Below are 18,297 nucleotides of genomic sequence, written 5' to 3'. Positions count from 1 at the left end.
ACTTCAGTAAGTGATGCCCATATGGCTGTCGAGGCTGTGAATAGCTTCACTATCATTGCATGTTTCTCGAAACATTTGTAGTCATTAGAGACATCCTTTAAACCATGTCTAGGTTAATCAAATATAGTTAAATTTCAATAGAGAAACTATTTCCAGCTCATTAACTAATTTAGAAAGCTTATGAACAGATTCATTAGATTATCTGAGATTTAAGGGTTCGTTTTTGTAGGAAAAACTGTTCATACTAGGAGCCACGGATATGAGCAGGCAAACTCTGACACATCAACTTGTATAGATAGTGTAGCTACTGTAGACAACTTGTATGGACAGTGTAGCTACTGTAGACGACTTGTATGGACAGTGTAGCTACTGTAGACAACTTGTATAGTGTAGCTATTGTAGACAACTTGTATAGTGTAGCTACTGTAGACAACTTGTATAGTGTAGCTACTGTAGACAACTTGTATGGACAGTGTAGCTACTGTAGACAACTTGTATAGTGTAGCTATTGTAGACAACTTGTATAGTGTAGCTACTGTAGACAACTTGTATAGTGTAGCTACTGTAGACAACTTGTATGGACAGTGTAGCTACTGTAGACAACTTGTATAGTGTAGCTATTGTAGACAACTTGTATAGTGTAGCTACTGTAGACAACTTTTATAGATATTGTAGCTACTGAAGACAACCTGTATAGATAGTGTTGCTACTGTAGATAACTTGTATAGATAGTGTAGCTACTGTAGACAACTTGTATAGATAGTGTAGCTACTGTAGACAACTTGTATAGATAGTTTAGCTACTGTAGACAACTTGTATAGTGTAGCTACTGTAGATAACTTGTATAGATAGTGTAGCTACTGTAGATAACTTGTATAGATAGTGTAGCTACTGTAGATAACTTGTATAGATAGTTTAGCTACTGTAGACAACTTGTATAGTGTAGCTACTGTAGATAACTTGTATAGATAATGTAGCTACTGTAGATAACTTGTATAGATAGTGTAGCTACTGTAGATAACTTGTATAGATAGTGTAGCTACTGTAGATAACTTGTATAGATAGTGTAGCTACTGTAGATAACTTGTATAGATAGTGTAGCTGCTGTAGATAACTTGTATAGATAGTGTAGCTACTGTAGATAACTTGTATAGATAGTGTAGCTACTGTAGATAACTTGTATAGATAGTGTAGCTGCTGTAGATAACTTGTATAGATAGTGTAGCTGCTGTAGATAACTTGTATAGATAGTGTAGCTACTGCAGACAACTTGTATAGATAGTGTAGCTACTGTAGATAACTTGTATAGTGTAGCTACTGCAGATAACTTGTATAGATAGTGTAGCTACTGTAGATAACTTGTATAGATAGTGTAGCTACTGTAGATATCTTGTATAGATAGTGTAGCTACTGTAGATAACTTGTATAGATAGTTTAGCTACTGTAGACAACTTGTATAGTGTAGCTACTGTAGATAACTTGTATAGATAGTGTAGCTACTGCAGACAACTTGTATAGATAGTGTAGGTACTGTAATGGATATAATGAACGACAGGGGAATGATATTTCTCAGCAGAATATAACACTATATATGTATATATAACATTTGACACTAGCCCCTCTACTACACCTTACTTTGCTCCTCATCTCTCGTGCCTATTTATTGCCTGTCTCTACTTCCTCATCACAATCGACTTGAGAATGGTCCAGGACGGACCGAAATGTCGTCGTCCCTTCACATTCTAGTGTGTGGTCTGGTCATTATAACACTGTATTCCGTTTTGACAGTCGAAAACTATACCCAGACCACAGTCGACTTTTATGGACTTGGGAACAATAAAATTACATTAATAGTTATATATGTAAAATGTTATTTACGAGCTGCTATCGTAGGATGAAACTCAGAGCAGTCGCCTAATTCTTTGGTAAATATTTAATGTAAAGTGGTCAATAGCATCGACCACCCTGCTCAGGAATAGACCTCAAGTTCACTCTGTTGTGATTCGACTACGCTAGCCACGGTGCTCCAGGGGCCAGGTTCACGAAAGCAGTTACGCAAGCACTTACGAACCTGTACATCTTTTCTCAATCTTTGGCGGCTTTGTTTACAATTATTAAACAGTTAATGAGCTCCGAAGCACCAGGAGGCTGTTTATAACAATAACAACAGTTGATTGGCAAGTTTTCATGCTTGTAAACTGTTTAATAAATGTAACCAAAGCCGTCAAAGATTGAGAAAAGATGTACACGTTCGTAAGTGCTTGCGTAACTGCTTCGTGAATCTGGCTCCAGATTATCTGCACTCTCATGTAGACCAGACCACACACTAGAAATTGAAGGGACGACGACGTTTCGGTCCGTCCTGGACCATTCTCAAGTCGATTTGTGTACTCCGCGCTCCGTGTACTCCATTCTCTCATGTACTCTGTGTCTCTCGTAGGCTTCTGGTCCAACGGGGAGCATCGGTGACGCTAACCTGACCCTGACCTTAACATCACCAACCATCAGCTCTCTCCAGCCCGGAAACACCTTGGCCTACAGACTCGACATAGCTCTACCGGTTCTCAGTACGTTCCAAACATCCGGAGGTGGATGAATGGCTCTGGTTGTATTTTGTTATTGATTATAACATGCTCTACCATTACTTATATGTTGCTCTTGCAGTCTTCTCGTTAAGTGTCATTCAGGTGGTGGTATTTCAAAGTGATGGGTCGTTAATATTCTTTTATCTTATTTCCAGATTTCCTCCCCCGAGTGAGCAGCTTCCGCCTCTTCTGGATATTGTGAAACCTGTTTGATTAATTTGTTTTAACCAGAATAAATTTTTCCTTGAAATTTTAAGCAAAATCCTAGTTACTTTATATTCCCGGTTTCCCTTGATACTGGGAGATTTTTTTCGTTCTTTTAGAAATTATTTTCCCTTCCTAATTAAATATATTTGTCATACATCTTATTTTCCTGACATTTGGATCAACTTTGCAATTATTTTAAACTATCTTAAATAATATGAATTACTAATTATTAAATATATCCACATTTTTCCTCTATTCCTTTCACACTGCCTTACACAACTTCCATGTCTGAAATGTTCCCCTGTAGTTTAAATAATATTCTTCATAATTTCCATTGATTTCTTTCATTAAACAATGTTTTTTTCCTTAAAAAATATCTTTATCTCTAAGAGGGATAGATATCAATGTGTCATCAAATTATAAGCATAATCAAATCGTTTTACAACCTGGGACACAACATTTTCGCATCCCATCTGCAGAAAATACCTAAAATAATTTCCTCCAAGAATTTCATTCTTTTATTCACTTCAAATCTCCTTCCCTCCAACTCTTCTCGTTAACTCAAACTCTTCTCCCTTCCTCACTCACTCCAACACTTCTCACTCACTCCAAGTCTTCTCCCTCACTCACTCCAACTCTCCTCCCTCACTCTAGCAACGGCAATCGACCTGGTGGCGGAAATTTTCGTGATGGATGCTGTGTCTGGGATCACCCCCTTCGCCCTGTGTGACGTCACTGTCACCACCATCGGGTCCAAAATCACTGACGCGACGGGGGCCGCTATCACCCCCAGCGCCATTCCCGTCGTCAACAAACTCAATGCTAACTTTGGCACTTTTGTAAGTTCTCAAATGTTAACTTTGGCACTTTTGTAAGTTCTCAAATGTTAACTTTGGCCCGTTTGTTAGTTCTCTAATGTTAACTTTGGCCCGTTTGTTAGTTCTCTAATGTTAACTTTGGCCCGTTTGTTAGTTCTCTAATGTTAACTTTGGCACTTTTTTAGTTCGCTAATGTTAACTTCAGTAATTGGTTAGTTCGCTAATGTTAATTTTGGTATGTTTGTAGGTTCTTGTATCGTGTGTAGGGAAAGGAAAAGACAGCGACAACTGCAGCGATTCTAGGTGACATTTGGCTATGTATTCTGGTGGATTTCTCTTCACCTAAGCTATCAGTTCTATTGTGATAGACAGTATAAAATATTCAAGATAAGCTCATCTCTTATCTTCATGCTAGATCTAGCTTCAGTCTACCGATACCCCTTTTTAAAGTTGTCAAGTAGCAACCCGTTCTCGCACTTTCGTATAGTCAATATTGACTTATTAAATACGTGCATATGTGACATACTAAACATACTAGTTTACCTTGAAAAGCTTCATAGAAAACACCGACCGTAAGATAAGGTAAGGTCGGTGTTTTCTATGAATCTTTTCAAGGTAAACTAGTATGTTTAGTATGTCACATATGCACGTATTTAATAAGTCAATATTGACTGTAATAAAGTGCGAGAACGGGTTGCAAGTAGGTACAGTTTTCCATTGTTACTTAATCTTCTCCTTTAGGCATGGCTGCGTTGCCTCCCTATTGATTTATTCACTTATCCACCCTTTGGCCCGGCTATTTACCCACTTATCCACCCTTTGGCGTGGCTATTTACCCACCTATCCACCCTTTGGCGTGGTTATATTGTCACAACATCTAACATCAAAGAGAGAACATTAACCTAACCTCCTCCTCCTGTTCCAGTACGACCGGGCGGTGATCGACTTCGGCCAAGTGAAGAATGGTGCCACGTACAGCGCCGGCCAGACGGACTTATCGGACAGCACCATCTCCATCACATTCACCGCCACCCTCATCACCAACACGGCCTACACGAACAACACAGTCGTCATCACCGCCGGTGCTGAGTACGACAACGAGTCCATGGTGTGGGTCAGCCAGGAGACATACTCCTACAGTATGGCTACGGTGAGTGACTTGATAGACCTGAGATCGCTTGATGATTTTTTAATCGCTGGTTAGACATGTGTGAAGGAGTTTGAGTGGGAGTAAATAGAAGCTGTTTCGTATGAGTTAATAGGTGTACATCTATTGGCAATAGATGAACGCCTATTGGCTATTGGTAATCACTGTACCTATTCAATAGCTACAGTGATTATTGCTGTAACTGTGACTGGTTTCAAATCCAGCATTAGTGTTCCACCCCCATGTCTATCTTCTGTACCTATCTTTCCATACCCCCCTCCCTCTGTACCTATCTAAACATGCCCACTCCCTCTGTATCTATCTATCCATTCCCCCCTCCCTCTGTACCTATCTATCCATAACCCCCCCCTTCCTATGCACCTATCCCTTCTCTCTCTCTCTCTCTCTCTCTCTCTCTCTCTCTCTCTCTCTCTCTCTCTCTCTCTCTCTCTCTCTCTCTCTCTCTCTCTCTCTGTACCTATGCATTCCTGCTCCTTCCCTCTGTGTGTATATCCCTCCTGCCTCCCTCCCTCCACAATGCCTACACCAGCCGTGTCACGCTGACCGCCGTACTGCCTCCGCAGGTAACGTACCCGCAAGCTGTGACCTTGACATCTCCGGCCTCCGTGGCGCAGTACTCTGGCGGAAGTTTCACCATCACCGCCTTCATAACCGACCCCTTCGACCAGTTCCTCCTAGAGGTCTATACCGTCGACCAGATATATGTGAGTTTCCGGCTTCTGGACTTCGGTGTTCTTATCTAATCGGTCTTGTTTTCAGAGCCTAGCTTCAGTTCCTGAGGCGAACTTCAGTTCCTGAGCCCAGCTTCAGTTCCTGAGCCCAGCTTCAGTTCCTGAGCCCAGCTTCAGTTCCTGAGCCTCGCTTCAGTTCCTGAGCCTCGCTTCAGTTCCTGAGCCCAGCTTCAGTTCCTGAGCCCAGCTTCAGTTCCTGAGCCCAGCTTCAGTTCCTGAGTCTCGCCCTTTCACATGTCGAAGTTCTGATTTACTGGATACTGTAAAATGAGAGATGGAGGTAGCCTTTGGTATTGGCCATTCTTGTTCGTGGCAATGGTTACTGGATTAAAATTGAGCTGTTGCCTCATCCCTGTGGTTCATGTTCGTGTCTAGCTTCCTTCCATGTCCTCTCGTTGTGCTAATGCAGGACCTAGATACTCAGTATCTATTACATATATTCCTCACATGTACAGTGAGTGAGTGAGTGAGTGAGTGAGTGAGTGAGGTGTGAATCTAGTATTTTCACGTGTGTGTGTGTGTGTATATACAACCCGTCCTCGCATACAAAGATCCAAGCTCTTTAATCCAGCCGCCAAACTCCCTGTTTATGAATGAAAAGCGATTTACACACGACTCACAACTGATGACGTCCGAACACTTCCGGAACAAGTCCCTCGCTCACGTCCTCTGTTCGAACGACAATTCTATAAATGCTTCACCCACGTACTTAAATATACAAATAATCGCCAACAGAACCTAAAACACTTGACCTAACCTAACTATATATAGATTTTTTTATGCATAATAATATTAATTTACATATGAGAACAAACCAATTTGTAATACACAGTATGTTAAAATGTATGAACGCGTCTGGGGAGGACGGCAGCTGCTTTAAGCAGCCTAGTGTGAGGACGGGTTGGTATATAAGTGGGTACTAAGTGTCATGTGAGGGGTTACAGCCCCGCTCCTATGCCAGGTACCACAACGGGCTCACCATAGCCCGTGCTACTTGGAACTTTTTTTTTGTTCCAAATAGCAAATCTTAAACAATATGTCACGTGAGAACTAACACGCCACTCTGCCCTGCAGGACAGGTTCACCGTGTCTCAGGTCTTCCTGCTGTCCCAGGGGGCAAACTTCGCCTGTATGCTGCCGAACAACATAGTGACGACATATTATGACTCTGTGTCTGGAAAGACAGTCCACCGGGCGACCTTCTCCACCCTGCTTATTGCCAAGTTTCTGGACTACAGTGAGTATCAGCGGTCAAAACTCCTCTCCAGGTTAACCCACACCAGGTGAGACCTGGCCAGGTCAAGCTAGACCAGGTGAGACCTGGCCAGGTCAAGCTAGACCAGGTGAGACCTGGCCAGGTCAAGCTAGACCAGGTGAGACCTGGCCAGGTCAAGCTAGACCAGGTGAGACCTGGCCAGGGGCCAGATTCACGAAAGCACTTACGAACCTATACATCTTTTCTCAATCTTTGGCGGCTTTGTTTCCAATTATTAAACAGTTTGAGCTGCGAAGCACTAGGAGGCTGTTTATAACAATAACAACAGTTGAATGGGAAGTTTTCATGCTTGTAAACTGTTTCATAAATGTAACCAAAGCCGTCAAAGATTGAGGAAAGATGTACACGTTCGTAAGGGCTTGCGTAAGTGCTTTCGTGAATCTGGCCCCTGGTCATGAAAAGTACACTTCAACATTAGGGGTTACTCTCTTTATAGCAGAAGTCTTGGAGTAAAGTATTACTGCTATGATTTCTCTCTAGGTGAGGTTAGGTAAAGGTTAAGAATCATTTGGAGGAGATTTAATGACAAACTACAATCAATTGAACACTTGTTTTCTGCAGGTGCGCTAACAGCTGCCGTCACAGACACCAATTACCAGTTGGTATTTGGATTCAACATCTTCGTAACGGACGCTCAGGTGGGCGACGTGCTGAACGTTGGAGTTGGTATTGTCGTCGGCACGAGCACCGTCTGGTCAAGCACTGCCCAAGTCTCCGTGACAGCTGGAGCTGCCCCTGTGTCCTCTGCAGCCACCTGGGGCACGGTCAGTCACACTACCATCTGCTTATATTGGACACCCAACACACACATCTGAAACACACACACCTGAAAATAAAAAGACTCGCGACGCTTCGGTCCGCTCTGGTCCCAGACTCACGAAGCAGTTACGCAAGTACTTATGAACGTGTACATCTTTCCTCAATATTTGACGCCTTATGGTTACATTTATTAAACAGTTTACAAGCATGAAAACTTCCCATTCAACTATTATTGTTATAAAACAGCCTCCTGGTGCTTCGGAGCACATTAACTGTTTAATAATTGTAAACAAAGCCGCCAAATTTGAGAAAAGTGCAGGTTCGTAAGTGCTTCGTGAATCTGGCCCCAGGATCCTCTCGCTCAACTTGATAATGCTCCGAAACAGACCGAAACATCGTCACTTGATTTATTTTCAGCACTGTGGGTTGGGTGTCTAATTTTTCAGCCTTATTATTGTCTCTTACTGTCTGCAACTTTTACTTGTTGTCTACGAAGTCAATACCGGACACAGTCTTACGACGCAGACACGTCAAAAGAGGAAGAAAATCACATTAAGTATTGTTTCTTTGTCTCTGTGATGAGACGCTAATATTTGAGCCGGAGTGGAGGAGATCTTGTGCATAGGTTGAGATAACAGAACCTCTCGCTGAGATAGCTATCGTGGTCAAACTAGCGCCTTGGCTGATATCATGTCAGCTTCGCTGAAAAATTAGTTAATGTGTTCTTATGACCCAAGATTGATATCATGGATGCTGTAACGCCTGGTTGATATCCCTGGACGTTTACAGTATGAATTATATCGCTGGACCTTGTAGTATGGTTGATATCCCTGAAAATTTACATCATGGTTGATATCCCTAAATTTTACAGTATTGTTGATATCCATGGACCTTTGCCCCATATTGGTATTATGGAAATAATTACGCTTATTTTCTCTTCATTTTTATTATAATTTATAAAATAAACTAAATCGAGCAGAAACGCAAACAAGAAATGTTATCCCAAATTCATCGCGCTATTTTTTCCACATTTTCCCTAAATTCATCGTTCATTTATTTTCATTTTCTTTCCATAAAATTGACGTTATTTAATCTTCAGAGCCATGTTGGTCCCCAGAGAATAGTGTTCCGGTAGTATGAGTAAGACATATTAGCTTCTTCAAAACATTCCAGAACTAAAGAACCCCAAGAACAATTCTGTGACTTTGTATTTCCAGAGCATTTCTGTTATCAGTTGTCCACAGACCAGCAAGTGTCTGGACTAAGCCCATCTGTGTCCAGAGACTAACACATTGTTTCACCAACTCCACAGCCAGAGGTGAGGTGATTATCAAGGGAAAGCGTTAAGCCATTACGACTATATAACACTGGGAAGGGGCCAGGATAAGGATTTTTGATGGGACGGGGAAAAGGAATGAGGCCCAACCACTTGGACGGTCGGGGATTGTGTGCGTAACCCGTAGGATCTAAATTAGTTCAATTTCTCGCGTTTCCAGGTTCAGCCAGTAACATCAACTGCTGTTGCCCTGCAAGGAACAGCCACCTGGGGCTTCACGGTGACGATTCCCAGCGGACAGAACTCCCTCGTCGACTGTACTGCTACTCCCGGCGCCGGAGGTGAGTCCCAGACTATGGTAGTAATCAAATAACCTGGAGTCAGTGTCGGAAATTGTGTATCTGGGCCACAGCTTGGGTTAGGTGTTGCCAGATGTCGTCCCGAGGTTCGAGGTGTGTATCTTGGTAATATTGTACCACATGACTAATTAAATTTTCTTTCAATATGAGTGTTCAAATGACCCAAACAAATTACCCAAAACAATCAAAGTTGCTGGTGACTGTAACAAGACATTACATATAATATATGAAAATTCAAATTAATAATACTTTTATAATCCAGTTTCCATTTTTATGATCCATTTTATAATCCATTTTATAGTCCAGTTTCTGCGGCCAACAGCTATTAGCTTAGAGAATGAGTTAGTTAAATATACTCAATTCGGAGAGCAGGAAAAGAGCTTCCATTTCATTTCGTTCGATTCGCTCGCTGACCACCAGGGGGCCAAGACGTGCTCACCTGACCTGCCAGTTGTTACCTGGTGTTGTGTGGAGGCGGGTGTGGTGCGGTGCGCCCGCTGGCGGAGGACCCGGCTGGCGGGATGGTTGTTAGTGGTGTCCCCCGCGTCAAGCGGGTTGACACGGCGCGCCTCGACTTTTCTGGGGCTGTAGACTGGCCGATAGTGGAAATTGCGGTCATCGACGAGCTCAAAGTGGACGTTCAGGATTTGTTAGGGCTGGAAAAGCTCTTTCCTACTCGGGTGGCGGTGTCCTTCCGCTCGAGTCTGTTGTACCGGGAGTTTGTGGTGCGCTGGGCCGGCCGCACGGTTCCAATCTCTACCTCGGCTGTGTCTGTAGACGTTTCGGATCCCTGGGGGGCCGTGTAATATGTGAGCGTTCATGGTGTGCCGGTGGCGTGGACGTCGCCGTGGTGTCTTCCGTGTTGAAAGTTGTGCCCCCTGCCGGTGGCTCCCCTTCGTGGGCGGTTGCCCCTGGTGATCGAGACCTGGGGCCAGATTCACGAAAGCACTTACGCAAGCACTTACGAACCTGTACATCTTTTCTCAATCTTTGGCGGCTTTGTTTACAATTATTAAACAGTTAATGAGCTCGAAAGCACCAGGAGGCTGTTTATAACGTCAACAACAGTTGATTGGTAAGTTTTCATGCTTGTAAACTGTTTAAGAAATGTATCCAAAGCCGTCAAAGATTGAGGAAAGATGGACACGTTCGTAAGTGGTTTCGTGAATCTGGCCCCAGGTGGTCGTGTTATCTAAGGATGGGCGTCGGGAAGCTTCAGCCCATGTTCCGGTTGGCGGGGGCTCTGAGGCTTCGGCGGAGGGCTCCTCCGTGGGGTGCGGTGCCTGGTGTCGATCCCTGTGCGCGCCCTGGGGTCCAGGGTGATGTGTGGCCGGTGGGTCGCGACGGGTTGGGGGTGTCCTGAGGTTGTCTCGATGGCGCCCTCTGTTGCATGTGCGTCCTTGAATGTTCGGGGTTTGAATGCTCTTGGGGTTCAGTTGGGCTTGTTGGATGTTCTGCGGGAGCAACGTGTGGATGTGGCTCTTTCAAGAGCATAATGTTCATGATGTGTCCGTGTTGCAGTGTTTGGGTGTGCATTGTGTGGTTGCTGTGGCTCTGTTGTGGTTGCTCCGGTGGTGGTGTGTGGGTGGGTGGGTGGGTGGGTATGCTTCTTTCCTGGCTCCTGCGTGGGCCATTGCTTTTGCCCTGTGTGGGTTGTTTACGCTGTTTTGTTTCCCCCTATTTTGTTCTTTCTGGTGTGAGTGTTTATTGTGAGTGTGTCTGTATATTGTTGTTAGCCCCTGTTTGTTTCTTGGTCTGTATGTTACTGTGTCTGCGCCTTGGACGTCTTTGTTTTTTTATGTTTATAATGTATTTCGTGTACCATGTACTTTTCCCTTGTGATGTTTTTGTGGTTGTGTATGTGTGTGTTGATTTATTCTGTATACGTTCTTGATGTGTCTTTCCATGTCCATGTAATTGCTGTGTCCATTTTTCATGTTTGTTTTATAGTTTGCCTCAGTACCTGGCGTTTCTGGGTTCTGGTGGTGGTCTGTGTTATTCTGTACCTGTATTTTTCTGTTCATGTATTGTGTGTTCTGCTATACCTTGTATAATTCTTTTTATAAAAAAATCATTTCGTTCCTAAGCACGAAATATTATTTTGCAATTTTATCCTTTTCTACAGCCAGTGTGTGTGGCTTCAACTACGGCTTCGTGGGAGCAAACATAGCGTTCATTCCCAAGCTGTACGAAAACGTTGTAAATGGCAGTAGTGGATCATTGAGCTTCAGCCTTAATTTCAACTCGACCGGCGTTGTAAGTTCAAATTATATCTGTAATTACCGTGTGTGTGGTGTGTGTGTGTACTTAACTAGTTGTACTCGCCTAGTTGTACTTCCGTGGGTTGAGCTCTGGCTCTTTGGTCCTGCCTCTCAACCGTCAATCAACTCTTGTACAGATTCCTAAGCCTACTTGGCTCTATCATTTCTACATTTGAAACTGTGTATGGAGTCAGCCTCCACCTGTATGTATGTGTGTGTGTGTAAGGTACACCTGCGTGTTTGTTCACCTCAGCGTCAGGCATATGTACGGTACATAATCAAGAACATATGTCCCTATATCCACACATGTCTTTATCATTGCAGTTTACAACTACTGGCGCCAATGACATAACCTTCGAGGTGTCGGTGCAGTACTCCACCGCCACTCCCCCCACCACCTCTCTCAGCTGTGTGGGTGGCGTGTCCGGCACCCTCACGGCCACCAGTGGGGTGAGTCGCCTCTCCTACCCCCTGTTGTTGTTTCTGATTTAGCTACTCAGAACGAAGTGTCCATGTAGCACGGGCTATGGTGAGCCCGTGCTACATGGGCTCCTACCCCCCTGTCACCCCTGTCTTCACCTTTGAACTCTTATGGAAATCATATAGTTTCATGAAAACTCTGCTTGTTAGGCAAATATGGCTTTGCACACAAGGCCAAGTAGTGCATTCTGGCTATCACTAAAATGGCAAACAAGGATGTCAATGAGCATACATGAGCCTCAGACACTGTACCCAACTCACTGTACCCAACTCACTGTACCCATCACACTGTACCCACAGACTGCCGGCACGGGTGACATGAGCGGTACGGTGAAGTCTCTGGTAACTGATGTCACGTGGTACGCTGGGTCACAGGCGGGACTTCTCGTCACACTCAACTTTACAGGTAACCTTTGCGTGTGCGTGCGTGCGTGTGTGTGTTTGTGTTTGAAAATAGGACTCTCGATCTATTTTCCTCTATAGTATCTACTAAATTTGGTAAATATTTTTCTCACATATACATCCTCAGGATGAATCCCATGGCAGCAGCTAACTCCCAGGTACATATTTGTTGGGTGAACAGGAGCTTCAGGTGAAATAAATGCTGCCCCTTTCTTTGTCTTGTGAGAGGGTGAGTGTGTGCTGTGAGTGTATGAGTCTGATGAGAATTGATGGAGTTTGTTCGTGTATTTAAATAATATACGAAAGGGCAAATAATGTGCATGGTAATATGTTGTATACGTTGGATGACTGTGTATATTAAGCGTATATGTATTATGAGTCTGTATGTAAACTACCTCTTTATACTCTTTTAATTATGTATGTTCACGATACCATTAAAATTATATTATAAATTGTTTCACTCTTAACCTGGTTGAAACCATTGACTTCATTCAGTGAATTTTAAGTGAACTAATTTATTTTTTTAATTTGGAACAAATTCCCTCAATATACTTTTATCAGAGTGTATACACTTTCTACTTTGTTCATAATTTTAGTTTTCATAAGTAACTTCTTACTTAAATTATAAGATCCTTTGAACTTGATTTTACACATATATGTAGCATTTTCCACATATATGTATTTTTTAACGTTTTCTGCACGCCATAATTATTGCCATGTATTCTAATTCGTCATAATTTTGGACAAGACTTAGTAATTTTGTCCCAAATTGTCAATTTAATTTAGTCAAACAAATAGTTCACTCAATAATTGGCAAAATCTACTCAATAACTCTTTCGTAATGTTCTCTGCAGTTATGACATAAATTGCACAATATTTATGACAATATATTCAATAATTATGCCAGAATTTATCCAGTAAATCTGACAATTTATTCAGTAATTCTGACAATTTATTCGGTAATTGACAATTTATGCCATTATTATGACAATTTACTTCATAAATATGATGAAATTTACTTTATAATTGTGCCATTAAATCACATTCCTATGCAATCCGTGCTTGTCGTGGCCACAGGAGGGGGAGTGCCGTACTCCTCGCTGGTGCTGGAGGCCGCAGGCGACCTGAGTAAGACCACTTGGGGCGCCAGGGCCTGCAACGCCAGGGTGATCTCTGCAGGCAAAGCTGTTCCCTGCATCGCCGGCTCCATGGGCTTCACCAACGACGCGGTCATCCTGCAGCCAGCGTGAGTTTCCTGTGTGGGAAAGTTGGAGGGAGAGTGGCGGGGGTTTGTCCCTTCCAGTGTGGGAATACTAGTGTGGACGGAGGGAGGGAGGAACAGGGAGCCGAGCGGACAGCACGCTGGACTTGTGATCCTGTGGTCCTGGGTTGGATCTCAGGCTCCGGCGAGAAACAATGGGCAGAGTTTTTCACCCTATGCCCCTGTTACCTAGCAGTAAAATAGGTACCTGGGTGTTAGTTGTCACGGGCTGCTTCCTGGGGGTGGAGGCCTGGTCGAGGACCGGGCCGCGGGGACACTAAAGCCCCGAAATCATCGCAAGATAACAGCAAGATAGGAGTCGCTTGTGTGTGCTGGTGAGGAAGGGGGAGTAAGAGTATAGCTTGTGTGTGCTGGTGAGGAAGGGGGAGTAAGAGTATAGCTTGTGTGTGCTGGTTTGCTTTACATTCTTCTCTCGTCCTGTCTAAGCTCGATTATGGTTGCCCTGCTTACTCGTCTGCTTCTCCTTCTACTCTTCGCCGTCTTGATGCTTTGCACCATACTGGGTTGCGCCTCAGTTCTGGTGCCTTTCGTTCGACTCCCGTCCTTAGCTTGTATGTTGACACTGGCTTCCTGTCTCTCCAGGACCGCCGTGATCGCTACTGTCTTCGCTATCTTGCGCGGTCCTTGCAACATCCTTCCTCTCGCCTCTGTCGTGCTTTAACTTTTACCCCTCCTGCGGTTCCTGTTCCTCTTCACCACCTCCCTCTTTCTGTCCGGTTATCTCGCCTGCAGGATTCTCTTTCCGTTCGTATTTCTGATGTTTCTCCTCGTGTTGTTCCTTCTTTGCCCCCGTGGAGGGTCCCTCTTCCGCGGTTTTGTACTTCCTTGACCCGTATCACTAATGCTTTTACCCCTCCTACGGTTCTAAAACGCCTTTTCCTCGAGCACTTTTCTTCACTCCCGCTCCGTTTCTGTCTTCACCGATGGGTCTAAGTCAGCGGACGGTGTTGGCTACTCTGTTGTTTTTCCTGATCGCACTTATATGTGTCGCTTGCCTCCGGAGACTAGCATCTTTACAGCGGAACTTTATGCTATTCTCTATGCTCTTCGTCTCCTACTTTCTCGTTGTCAGTCTTCCTTTGTAGTTGTTGTTGACTCTCGTAGTGCCCTCATGGCTCTCGGGTCCTTTAATCCAGTTCATCCAGTGGTTGTCGAGATCCAGCATTGGCTGTTTCTCGTTCATAGTAAATTTAAGTCGGTTGAGTTTTGTTGGGTTCCCAGCCATATTGGTGTGTCTTTAAATGAGCGTGCGGATGCTGCCGCCAAGGAAGCTGTCCGCTCTTGTCCCATCTCTCGTAAGGGCATTCCGTATTCCGACTTTTACCCGGTTATCCATTCCTCAGTCCTTACCCGTTGGCAGGCTTCTTGGTTGTCTGTTACTGGTAACAAGCTACGTACTCTTAAATGTTGTGTTTCCTCGTGGCAGTCCTCCTTCCACCGTAACCGGCGGTGGGAAACAGCTCTGGCGAGGTTGCGTATTGGCCATACTCGCTTAACCCATGGTCACTTGATGGAGCGCCGCCCTGCTCCTTATTGTCCTAGTTGCATTGTCCCTCTTACGGTCGTGCATGTCCTTCTTGAATGTCCTGACTTCCAGGACGAGCGTATGTCTTGCTTTCCGACCGCCCCTCGCGGTCACCTGTCCCTCGATAGAATTCTTGGTGACTCGGATACTTTTGATATCGTTCGCCTTATGCGTTTTTGTTCTCGTATTGGCATCCTTGGTGATATTTAGCGCCCTCTGATTATTTTGCGTATTTGATGGTGCTACATAGCCTTCCCGGTTTGGTGCCTTCTTTTGATAATTACTTACTTGTGTGTGCTGGTGAGGAAGGGGGAGTAAGAGTATAGCTTGTGTGTGCTGATGAGGAAGGGGGAGTAAGAGTTTAGCTTGTGTGTGCTGATGAGGAAGGGGGAGTAAGAGTTTAGCTTGTGTGTGCTGGTGAGGAAGGGGGAGTAAGAGTTTAGCTTGTGTGTGCTGATGAGGAAGGGGGAGTAAGAGTTTAGCTTGTGTGTGCTGATGAGGAAGGATAGAAAGCAAGAAAAAAAAGAGGAGGCACTAGAGAGTAGATGGACACAGGGAATTCTCTCAGAGGAGAATAATCTTAAAAGTATACAGTGAAAAGATTAATCCTTCAACCCACAAGCGGAAAGGTGTAAAATCCAAACAGTCACAGGTTTGAGGTTCATTGTTTAGGCGAGGTCACAGGGACAGGGTAAAGCGCAGGACTTATGATTCGAAGGCCACGATGTGTTTGACATTTTGTATTGTCAGTTCAGGTACACTTGGGATGCGATGGTTACACATGTTTTTTTTTTTTTAGCGGACTATCCACGACCACAACTCAAAATTATGTTCATTCCTGACTCTAGGGATATAAATCTTGCTCCCTTACCGCCCTGAACAGCAACTCCGCTCGATCTGACTGTTGCATGTGTCTGTCTGTGTCTGAACGTTTTCTGTATGTGCATCTTTATGTATATTGGTGTATGTATTGGAAACAGGTTTTCTTTTAAGCACGTCTCATTGCACATAACCGCATATTCTGTATTTACTATCTTCTGATTTAGGGCTTCTATCCCTCTATTTTCTTAGCATCAGGGCTTAGCTGAAAGAGGAGTTCTCCAAAACTCATTTTCGCCTATTTACTTCATGTATATATGTATGTATGTCTCTCACTCAATCTTATCTCAATACGTTTAAGAGGAACTGGCGTTTAATTTGTCTTGTATTTCCCGGTTCACTACACACGTGGATCCTTGCTCCCACAGAATGAGCACCTCAGTGTTTAACGACGGCATTGAGATGAGTCTTGGACCAGGGTGCGGCACCAACAGGATCTCACCAGGAAGCCCAAGTGACTATATGGTTAAAATTATGTTAACTTACGACTTGCCACCTCTCCAGCCGGCTGCTGTAGGTAAGGTCAAAGGGAAGTGTGAGGGTAGGTGAGGGTGTGTGGAGGGGGGCAGGTGAGGGTGTGGGGGGGGGGGCAGGTGAGGGTGTGGGGGGGGGGCCAGGTGAGGGTGTGAAGCATACAAGAAAAATAATTTCTTTATTTTTAAGAATAATTCTCTTTCTGACAAGAGCTACAGATCTATATTAATGTGCTCGCTAATCCACATTTTCCTCTATTTACGAATCACATCTTGCCATTCTCCTACAGTATACCATCTGCTTCACAACCTTCACTCTAACATAACTAACTTTACTCCTTAATATAGATGACCTGATTTTCACGACCTCATCTGACCTGAGATGTTTGCGCACTTCCAGCCGGGGCGTTTAACTTAAGTGTCGGCATCAGCTTGGCCAGTAGTCTCATCTGGACCGGATGGGAGTCGTTCACTTACACAGCTGCAGCGCCAACCGGGACTCCTGCTGTGGTGTTCGCCATCTCCCCGGTGCCCACAGTCACCACACTCACCCCTGGAGTTCCAACGCTCGTTCAAGTAAAGTATTCCCTGTGGAATTATTCTATTCCGTGGCGCGTCTTGTGTGTAATAGATTTGTCATTGGTCACTGGGAGCCGGTCGGCCAGCACGCGGGACTTGTGATCCTATGGTCCTGGGTTCGATCCCAGGCGCCAGCGAGAAACAATGGGCAGAGTTTCTTTCGCCCTATGCCTCTGTTACCTAGCAGTAAAATAGGGACCTGGGTGTTAGTCAGCTGTTACGGGCTGCTTCCTAGGGGTGGAGGCCTGGTCGAGGACCGGGCCGCGGGGACACTAAAAAGCCCCGAAATGATCTCAAGATAACCTCTCAAGATAGATAACCTGGTATTTGTGTGTGTGTGTGTGTGTGTGTGTGTGTGTGTGTGTGTGTGTGTGTGTGTGTGTGTGTTAAATTTCTGTGAAAACTATTGTCAGTGATGTGAAAATATTCTATCAGCATAAACATTCTTGGTTATATCAATTGATAATTACTTTAGTTTCATTCAATTATTACATTATTAAGCCATATTGTGGCATTAATTTACTTTGATTTTTATGAAGCTAATAGGTATGCTCGTAATTCGGGACATTGAGCAGTTTTTGTAACTTATTTTTAATATTAAAAAACACGGATCAAGAGTTTTAGGAAGTACAAGTGATTTCGCGAGTCCTTAATTGAGATTTATATAAAATGCACATTTCGATAATTGCAAAAATTTGAGTTGTGTGCGCGTGTGACACGACCACACCTGACAGATGTGGCACTTAAACACAACCTAAATGACAGTCACGTGACACCTACTGTCACCTGTGATCGGTCACAGGTTATGTTGACATTCTGCCAATGGCTGTTATAGCATGTGTAGTCGTGCAACTCTAGTACATATTGACTGACTACTGTAGCACACGTGGACTGACTGCTTGAGCAGGTATGGACTGACTATTTGAGCAGGTATGGACTAACTATTTGAGCAGGTATGGACTAACTATTTGAGCAGGTATGGACTGCCTACTTGAGCAGGTATGGACTATTTGAGCAGGTATGGACTAACTATTTGAGCAGGTATGGACTGCCTACTTGAGCAGGTATGGACTGACTACTCTAGCATGAATATACCGAGTATTCAAACACACATGGGTTCCATATGTTTAGCTGCGAGAAAAACCAGGAGAGATGACGCTAAAATAAGACTTCTGAACTTCAATTTACATACCTTTACTTCCTTGATTTCTGTACAATGTTCTCAGATGGTAAATAA

At 44.0% G+C, this 18,297-nt stretch overlaps 1 protein-coding gene across 1 annotated transcript in view; it reads left to right on the top strand.

Annotated features, from left to right (window-relative positions):
• The window catches only part of LOC123767314 (mucin-3A), a 168,641-nt gene that overhangs the window by 135,588 nt on the left and 14,756 nt on the right, over nucleotides 1–18,297 (top strand). The window contains exons 8-20 of the mRNA XM_045756887.2: nucleotides 2,441–2,567; nucleotides 3,447–3,631; nucleotides 4,536–4,760; nucleotides 5,342–5,482; nucleotides 6,584–6,746; nucleotides 7,347–7,549; nucleotides 9,041–9,161; nucleotides 11,305–11,435; nucleotides 11,765–11,890; nucleotides 12,221–12,326; nucleotides 13,400–13,568; nucleotides 16,377–16,525; nucleotides 16,882–17,057. Of these exons, the coding sequence (XP_045612843.2) occupies nucleotides 2,441–2,567; nucleotides 3,447–3,631; nucleotides 4,536–4,760; nucleotides 5,342–5,482; nucleotides 6,584–6,746; nucleotides 7,347–7,549; nucleotides 9,041–9,161; nucleotides 11,305–11,435; nucleotides 11,765–11,890; nucleotides 12,221–12,326; nucleotides 13,400–13,568; nucleotides 16,377–16,525; nucleotides 16,882–17,057 (2,022 nt within the window). The remainder of the gene's footprint in view (nucleotides 1–2,440; nucleotides 2,568–3,446; nucleotides 3,632–4,535; nucleotides 4,761–5,341; nucleotides 5,483–6,583; nucleotides 6,747–7,346; nucleotides 7,550–9,040; nucleotides 9,162–11,304; nucleotides 11,436–11,764; nucleotides 11,891–12,220; nucleotides 12,327–13,399; nucleotides 13,569–16,376; nucleotides 16,526–16,881; nucleotides 17,058–18,297) is intronic.

Source organism: Procambarus clarkii, chromosome 74 (genome assembly GCF_040958095.1).
Source record: "Procambarus clarkii isolate CNS0578487 chromosome 74, FALCON_Pclarkii_2.0, whole genome shotgun sequence".
NCBI lineage: Eukaryota > Metazoa > Arthropoda > Malacostraca > Decapoda > Cambaridae > Procambarus > Procambarus clarkii.
The sequence above is the reverse complement of the archived record's forward strand: the minus strand, read 5'-3'. Positions and strand labels throughout refer to the sequence as shown.